At 37.0% G+C, this 9,222-nt stretch overlaps 2 protein-coding genes across 2 annotated transcripts; one reads left to right on the forward strand and one right to left on the reverse strand.

Annotated features, from left to right (window-relative positions):
* Positions 1-438: 438 nt before the first annotated feature.
* On the forward strand, positions 439-2,704 carry LOC148066314 (olfactory receptor 52E4-like). The gene is made up of 3 exons (XM_087808139.1): positions 439-778; positions 2,158-2,292; positions 2,358-2,704. The coding sequence occupies exons 1-3, from the start codon at positions 439-441 to the stop codon at positions 2,702-2,704; spliced, it is 822 nt and encodes a 273-aa protein (XP_087664265.1).
* Positions 2,705-7,546: 4,842 nt separating this feature from the next.
* or70b1 (olfactory receptor, family 70, subfamily B, member 1) lies at positions 7,547-8,482 on the reverse strand. Its single transcript, XM_087808140.1, has one exon. The coding sequence runs from the start codon at positions 8,480-8,482 to the stop codon at positions 7,547-7,549; it is 936 nt and encodes a 311-aa protein (XP_087664266.1).
* Positions 8,483-9,222: the final 740 nt, after the last annotated feature.

Here is a 9,222-nt window from a genome sequence, read left to right on the forward strand (position 1 = left end):
CGAACGCAATAATTTTGTTTTTGCTCACACTTTTCATGAGCTGAACTTCAAGATCTAAAAGATTTTCTACACACACAAGAGATATTTTAGAATATCAAATAATAGCTTGTTTTATTTTGATTAATGGCTGTACTAAGATGATGAAAAAAAATGTTTGGGGCTGGACTTCTGTCGTCATATGGGAGTGGGCTAGTGGGGGCAGTTGTATGATGCTGCATTATCATGTTGGGCAGAACCACAGGTCTTTAAAAAGAGCTGCTCCAGCTTGCTTAACATCTCTCTCTTCTACCTCACAAGGATTCCACAAAAAGCTCAATTTAGTTATTGATCTTTTATGACCTGACACTTTTGACCACCCACATAATAGTGACTTTTTTGAGTGATTAATCAGATTTGTATCTAATGCAGAACCTTTCTGTTCCTCTCAAGCAGCCTATTATGCTCACGATAGAGGGCTTCATGGTCCCATCAGGACTCGGCCCACTGTTCTTCTGTCTGACCATGATAAACTATATTCTGGTGCTGCTGGGAAATGGTGTGGTGGTTTGTGTCATAGCAATAGACAAGCAGCTGCACCGACCCATGTTCATAATGTTCCTCAACCTGGCTCTGTGTGACCTTTTGGGGGCTTCTGCAGTGCTGCCACGCCTTATGTCCCATTTCCTGAATGGCCAGCAGAAGGTCGGGTATGCTGCTGCCATCATGCAGGCTATTGGTGTTCACATGTATGGTGCTTCTGTGCAGACGACTCTAGCGGCAATGTCCTATGACAGGTTTGGTCCGGAAAATAACATTCCTTTCTATTTTGTGTTTTTGGTGATGCCATACTAAATTAAAAATAATGAACCTTATTTTAAATGTTTGATCTTAATGCTTATATAGAAAACGGTGTCACAAAATCATTATTCAAAGAATTAGAAACACATAAATGGTGAAATTGAAGCGTCTGGATATTTATTTTTTTAATTGTATTTTCTTCTGAATCTCGATATTTTATCTCTCCAAAAAAAACATTTGTGATTGTTATTTAAAGACATTTTATTGTTTTCCTTTTGACCATTTTGCGGTTCAAAAACATCTGACCGCAATAAATAAATAACAATCAAAAAAATAATTCAACTGAATAAACTGTAACATTTATAACTTCATTACCTTTATGTCAAAGGTAATGAAGTTTACATTAGATTCTTAATTGTATTGTGGTGCTGACAGTTATTTTTATAAAGACATGTCGATAATCTATCCATACTGTAAATGATTTGAAGGGCCAAAACACAACATATCATTATACAAAGAGATAATCCTGATAATTAAACTACCTCATCTCTTTTTCTGTGACAGCTAATACTTTTCCTTTTACAACCAAATGTTAATTTATATATATATATATATATATATATATATATATATATATAATGTGTGTGTGTGTGTGTGTGTGTGTGTGTTTGTGTGTCTGTGTGTGTGCGTGTGTTTGTCTGTGTGTTAAATTGAGCAAAATCTTCTATGATTAAAAATGTTTGGAACATTTAGGTCCTTTTCTAATTCAGTGATCCTTGCAGAGGTTTATGTTGTTGCTGTTTTTCATTAGTTTAAAGTGTATCTGTAGTATGTATGCCATAGTACACTTTACAATTACAATTATATGCATGCAATTTTCAACTCTGTAAAGAGAGGTATACATCAAACTAGTGTTGTTTTTTTATATTTTCACTTGCTCTTGTCTGACAATTTTCAGTTTCACTAAGAAAACCAGAGATTAAGACAGAAGTATGCAGTTAGAATTCAATTCAAAATAAACTATTGTGTTATCTCAGTTTTGAGGTGACCCAAAGGCCGGAAAACAAATTTGTGGTATCCCTTGTGTCAAGGTGATCGACCTCCTTAAAATACATATGCAGTGAAGATAACTCAAGGGTTACGAAAATAGCCAATGTTAGTTAAATGTAGGTCTAGGGTCATTTTGTTTAAAAGAACACTTAATTATAATTATAATGCTTTGGAAAATACTTCTTAACGAAAATGCTTCATAATTAATTGCTATAGAGTTTTCCCTGCTTGTCAACAGGTACCTTGCAGTGTGTAGCCCGCTGCATTATAACACTATCATGACATCGTCACGGATTCATTGCACCTTTGCACTGATCTGGATTGTGGCAGTCCTCTGCATCGCTCCACTTTTCTTGCTCCATATCAACGTCCCACTGTGCAGGGATTTGGTCCGTCATGTGTACTGCAGCAATCGCAGTATCCTGCAACTGGCCTGCAGTCCCACTCCAACCAACAACATCTATGGTGAGAACATGTCAGAAATATCACTCAAAATTTGCAGTGCAATGATAAACTGGGATGATTGACAGGTCTGGCAATGACGTACACGCTAAGCTCCAGCGTTTTCATGATCGTCGCCTTCTCGTACATCAAGATCCTTCACACAACCATTTCTCGCTACAGAGTGGACGGCAGCATTCCAAGAAAAACCCTGCAGACCTGCGGGACGCATTTAATTGTCTACATCATCTATGAAATCGCCACTTTTGTGATCGTCGTGTCCTTTCGGCTTAAATTCTCAGAGAACATTAAGAAATTTTCCAGCATCCTCTTCATTATCATCCCGCCAACCATCAATCCTGTCATCTATGGGCTCCTTAGCCGAGAGCTGCGCACCAGCATCATCAAGCTGATGCCTTTTCGCTGTGCTGGTTGAACACATACGTTTGGTTTAAACCTCATTATGTTTATTATATTGTTAATAAAAGCTACTGCACAATAACAGAAGAAGTCCTGTGTAAGAATATATTGGACAAATGTTGCCAAGCTCTAGTCAAAACAATTCTAAACAATAGAACTTTAACATGAATTAAAAGCTACAAAATAAAATGTAGAAAAAATGTTTTAAATGGCATAAGGATTGAACAATGGTATTGTTCTGTTTACAAATAGTGATAATAAATGGAGCAACTATCTGCATCCAAACTGAGATTTGTGTCATTTTCATATTGATCAAAACACTCTCAAAGTCGCTGAGGAAACTCAAGCTGACCTGACCGAAATGATCATCAACAGCACCATCATGGTTATCAAGTATATATTTTATTCATCACTTTCTTTTATTTTTAGCATTTGTATTACTTCCAAATCCAAGTTCTTTGGTATGCTGTGTTCTTAATTATTTTGCAGATGTGATTTTTATTTTCCACAATTTTCTTACAAAATCAATGCAAATTGACAAATTACCTTTGTAAAAAAATCAATTAATCTATTATTTTTTAATAAAAAGGTTAGTATGCACAATATGCACAACAGTTTCACCTTTTGAAAAGCTTTTGAAAAGTATAATGCACTGAAGTTGTTATGACCAAAATAGCTTTTGATTTCAACAAATATGATGAATCACCAATTATGTAAATTCAACAAATGGCCTTTCTGTTCGTTAAAACGCATAAAAGATTTTGAAACTCTGTCTTTGTGCTTAATAATTTAGAATAGTGTGGGGTTTTTTTGGGGGGGGGTTGACAAAAATGCTGATAGAATTGTTTTGTTTAATAATATTTGATTTCTACTCCAACAATTTAAGACTTCAAAGTAGAAAAATGAACTGCATTGTTTATGTAAGAAAGTCTGACAAAAATGTCATGTGCATAGTAAATTAGGAATCATCTTCATCGTTTGGCTCATTGGACGTTGTTGATCCTCACCTCTAGTGCTGGCGGTTCATGTATATGCCACGATCCAATCATTTACCGTACATTCCACACCTGACTGAAATATTTCCTTTTACTTATTTACTTACTTTTGGTGTTTGTTCAATAATTAACTGCTATTAAAAAAAAAAAATTGAGAAGATGGTTTCAATGTTTAAAGTCGAAAATATTTTAATCAACCTTTAATCTTTTTTTCTCGCAGTACAGATTTCTGATCTAAGAAGGATTGCGATTTTCTTTTCTTTTTCAACACCTTTATCCAAAGTGTCTGTGGCCCATCATACAGACACATGACAACATACGAAAACACTCACACCTGGTATGTGTGATTAGTTGAAAGTCTACATTTGCTAAAACAAAGTTGATATATCGTGACAGTGTTCATGAGAAGCTGCAACACCGATCCAAAGAGAAACACTACTAACGAAAATAAACATTTTTCCACCTGACTTAACATCAACATTGACTTCAGACGAGATTAGGGATGGAGAGTCGCACAGCAAGACAAATGATCTAGTGACACATGCTATGCAAAGGAAAACACAAGAAGCCAGAATATGTTTTAAAGAAGGTCATTAATAAAAGGTTTTTATGTCTGTGACCAAACAAGGATCTGTTAGAGTAGTTGAGCTCTAGCAGGGATTTAACAAACCTTATGACATATTTGAGTAATAACTAAATAATAAATGCAACAGCTGAAAACAATAATTAAAAATAATTAACTGTTATCATATAATTTTCTCAGACTTTCATTAACTAAGGTTAGCATTTACCATTAGCATTAACTAAGCAAAAATAAAAACTTGTGCACACAAAGGTTTCTAGTGTATGTCATTTACTAATGCAAAGATGGCAGTACATGACATACAAATGTATGTTGTGTAAGACTTTCATTTAAAATCAAAGGCATTTATCTGTTTCGGCAAAAGTCATACACAACATAGATCAGGTTATTTACTTCATTCAAGAACAACTGCAAACGGTCCATCCATCTTCATCCCCAGAGCAAGCCTGGACACACGTCAATTCCAATACCGCGGACAAGCAAAATACATCATTTGTCTGTATGAAGGGCCGCAGACACTGTGAATAAAGCTGTTAAAAAAGAAAAGAAATTCGCTAACCTTCTCAGATCAGAAAGCTCTTCTTTTCTGCACTTTAAACTGCTACTACTCCTTCATTTTAGATACAGTATATGTGTATACAATATTTATAACCTACTTTTACAGTTATTGTTAAAATTGTTCTAAGCTTGTGTTATTTATATTTGCAATTTTCATCGATCAGGAGGCTGCGGTCACCTCATATGTATGACTCATATACAGCTCTGGAAAAAATTAAGAGCCCGCTGCAAAATTATCAGTTTCTCTGATTATATTACTTATAGGTATGTGTTTGAGTAAAATTAACATTTTTGCTTCATCCTATAAACTACTGACAACATTTCTGCCACATTCCAAATAAAACTATTGTCATCTAGGGCATTTATTTGCAAAAAATGACAAATGGTCAAAATAACAAATAAGATGCAGTGTTTTCAGACCTCACATGCAAAGAAAACAAGATCATATTTATTTTAAAACAACACAATGCTAAAGTTTTAACTTAGGAAGAGTTCAGAAATCAATATTTAGTGGGGTAACCCTGATTTACTGGCTTAGGGATACAGTGAGCGTCAGGTTGCTTCCATCCTTAAAATTTCTAAGACGGCAGTTCATAAGAACAAGCTCAAGCAGCAGACAATGTGGACAACAAAGCTACAGACCGGCAGGGGGCGGAAACAACTCTGACCATGATGACAGTCAACTTATTCTAATGTCACTCAGAAACCATAGGTTGACATCAAGTGACCTACAAAAAGAATGGCAAATGGCAGCTGGGGTGAAGTGCACAGCAAGAACAGTTCGAAACAGGCTCCCAGGGGCTGAAGTCGTTTAAAGCTAGAAAAAAGCCCTTCATCAATGATAAGCAGGGAAGAGCCAGGCTGAAGTTTGCAAAAGACCATAAGGATTGGACCGTCGAGGACTGGAGTAAGGTCATCTTCTCTGATGAGTCCAATTTTCAGCTTTAACCAACACCTGGTAGTCTGATGGTTAGACGGAGACCTGGAGAGGCCTACAAGCCACATTGTCTTGCACCTACTGTGAAATTTGGCGGAGGATCGGTGATGATCAGCAAGGCTAGAATTGGGCAGATTCGTCTTTGCGAAGGACACATGAATCAAGCCACATACAAAGTTGTCTTGGAAGAAAACTTGCTTCCTTCTGCTCTGACAATATTCTCCAAATCTGGAGATAGTTTTTTCCAGCAGGAAAATTCTCCATGCCACACAGCTAGGTCAATCAAGGTGTGGATGAAGGACCACCAGATCAAAACCCTGTCATGGCCAGCCCAATCTCCAGACCTGAACGAATGATCTTGTTTTCTTCGTATTATGTGAGGTCTGAAAACATTGTATCTTATTTGTTATTTTAACCATTTGTCATTTTCTGCAAATAAATGCCCTAAATGACAATATTTTTATTTGGAATGTGGCAGAAATTTAGTTTGTAGTTCATAGAATGAAACAAAAATGTTAATTTTACTCAAACACATACCTATAAGTAGTACAATCAGAGAAACTGATTATTTTGCAGCGATCTCTGATTTTTTTCAAGAGCTGTATATCCATTAAAAGTGGAAACTATCTATGAATTACTTTAAGTGCTGTCAGCAGGGAATTAGTTGCAACAGTGGACACATTTTATACATTGACACGGACCAGGAAATGTTGTATGGTGGTCAAGTAAGAAAGATATAGAGTAAAGTGGTATGTTGAATGGAGCCTTTGTGACAACAGGAGTGAAAGAGAACATCCAACTTTTCTACTGAGCTTCTGTAACAGTAAATAACATTCACATGATCAAACGAGGCAAGGAGAAAATGATCAAGAGGGAGCAACATTTTTATTTAACTTTGGAATGCATTTTGTCAATGTGTCTGAGACGGGAGAAGGTAAACACTTTAATTGGTTTAACTCTTTGTAGCAGCTATATGATTGAAGATGCACTTTTCAACATAGATATTTAAACTGTGGTTATATCATATTTGTGAGCTTCATTCAAACAGTTAAGAACTTAAGAACAAACAATAAATAAAAAGATATTTAAAAAGTAATTCACAATGTTACACTGTTGATTTGGACTTTGTTTGGGAACATAACTATATGAATGATATCAATAATGACAATAAAACTTTAATCAATCTTCTTAAATATTTCCTGAGTACTAAGAAGGTTGTGTGTTTATTTCCTACACGTATACTTTTCCTGATGTAAATTCACGCACTTGACATGTAACATATACAAGCTCTCGCACTATTCTGCTGCAACCATCAAACTTCCTCTCTCTCTCTCTCTCTCTCTCTCTCTCTCTCTCTCACACACACACACACACACACACACACACAGAATTTAGAGAAATTAACATTCCAATTTGCAATAAAAGTATAGTCAACATTAATTCTTGAGGAAACAAATTACACTTCAAATTGAATAAAATGTGTGCGTGTGTGTACATGTGAGAGTGTCTTACAGTTTAAATGGAAGCACCTGTAGTGTCTCAGTCTGACAGGATGTTTCTCTCTCCACACGTGACAAATAAATAGCTTTTGAATCATTGAAAATATGTCGACTTGCAACACTAACAAAGACGTGCGTGAAAGATTGTATTTGGGTTTTTTTGTCAAAACATTCAAGTGTGCCACAGACCCTCAGCTGGGATGATACAGACGCTCTCGTACCTCACGGAGCAAAAGCACAAAACGAAAATGAACTTTTTATTTCTATATTTTAGAAAACCTATTAGTCATGTTTTTCTGCACCACGTAATTTTAGACAGAAGCCATTTCTTGACCTCCCCAGATTGGGCTCCGTAAATAATGGGGTTCAGGATGCCGGGAATGATGTGGAACAAGATGGCGCATAACTTCCGGAAGTCAGAATACTGAGGGTACCTGTGCAGCATGATGATTAACATGCCACACAGCAGCATGATCAGATACACAGACAGGTGTGTGCTGCACGTCTTCAGCGCTTTGCTGTTCAGACTCTTCTCCTTGTTGATCACACATACCATCGCGATCCGTCCGTAGGTCATGACCATGCTGCCCATGGATGAGGTGAACAAGACTACCGTGAACGTGAAACCATAGATGTTGTTGATCAACACGCTCTCGCATGAAAGCTTGAAGAGCGACGCATTGTCACAGAAGGGGTTACTGATAAGAGTCCGGCAGCGGTTGAGCCGAATGGTCAGACCCAGAAGAATCCCCACTAATATAAAAGCCACCCCCCAAGCAGAGATAGTCAGCTTGACCACCATTCTTCTGGTCATGATGGAAGCGTAGCGGAGCGGCTCGCAGATGGCCACGTATCTGTCGAAGGCCATGATGATGAGGACGGTGTGAGAGGTCGTCCCGTACATGTGCGTGGTGAACGCCTGAACCACACACTCGTAGTAGGAGATGATGCGTTGGGCTGGAGGACAGAGTAAGTCCACCAGCAGACGAGGAACCATGATGGAGTTTCCGAGGATATCGTTGACTGGCAGGTTGCAGAAGAGCAGGTACATGGGCTGATGCAGGTTCTTGTCTAGCGCCACCAGCAGCAGGATGCCAAGGTTGGCCGTCAGAATGAGTATATAGCATAAGAGAAAAGAAACAAAGACAGGGACGGTAGATGCGGGTGGGACCACCAAACCCTCCAATTGCAGTTGATAGCTGTTATAGGTGTAATTCTCCATCTCACAGTCAATAGGTGACCATTAGATTCGAGCTCATCAGGCAAACACAGCAACAGAAGAAGGCTTTTATACGGAGACTTTTTACTCGAGAGACTAATCTGTTGCCACTACACGTCATTGCTCCTCCTCAACAACAACACCTGGTTTTCAATCACTTTATGGAAATGTTTAAACTGCACAATGTAAACTCAAATATTATTAAAAAAGTTTTTTTAAAGACATTTTAGATGTTTTGAAATGTATCTAAAAAATGAAATGGAAACTCTTATGTTATAGTATTATACTAGTACATTAGTACTATACTATACAAGTATACTACCATACTTTCCAGAGCTATAGTAAAATAGACACAAGTTCAAAGCACAGTTAGTTGTTCTATGCCAAACCTCTTAAAATCTTTCTTTAATTAAAGAAAATAAACTGTTTGTTAGTCACTGTTTGCATGTCTTAAATAATTTAAGGAACGTTTAAAGAACTATTTTAGCAGGAAAGAGCATTGGTTGAACATCCCTGTGTGCCGCTTTTTTCCCCAATTAAATTCTATTTCATTTTATTGAAAGTGACAAATCATGACAGTTATCTCAAAACACTATACAACTGAATATAAAAGAAGAGAAAAACAGGCCCCAGCCAATCTCACTGAATGTAAGTAAGTAAGTAAGTAAGTAAGTAAGTAATGGTTATCTCTAGAGCGTTTCTGGACCAGGTTCACAAAGCGATTTAACAATCACAAACAATAA

This window comes from Callionymus lyra, chromosome 14 (genome assembly GCF_982586985.1).
Source record: "Callionymus lyra chromosome 14, fCalLyr1.hap1.1, whole genome shotgun sequence".
Taxonomy (NCBI): domain Eukaryota; kingdom Metazoa; phylum Chordata; class Actinopteri; order Syngnathiformes; family Callionymidae; genus Callionymus; species Callionymus lyra.

Bases quoted from the DNA above. Each gene is read 5' to 3' on its own strand.
- LOC148066314 (XM_087808139.1), top strand. From the start codon at position 439: ATGCTCACGATAGAGGGCTTCATGGTCCCATCAGGACTCGGCCCACTG. The intron at 779-2,157 runs GTCCGGAAAATA...GGATTGTGGCAG, and splicing joins AATGTCCTATGACAGGTTTG to TCCTCTGCATCGCTCCACTT. The intron at 2,293-2,357 runs GTGAGAACATGT...GATGATTGACAG, and splicing joins TCCAACCAACAACATCTATG to GTCTGGCAATGACGTACACG.
- or70b1 (XM_087808140.1), bottom strand. From the start codon at position 8,482: ATGGAGAATTACACCTATAACAGCTATCAACTGCAATTGGAGGGTTTG.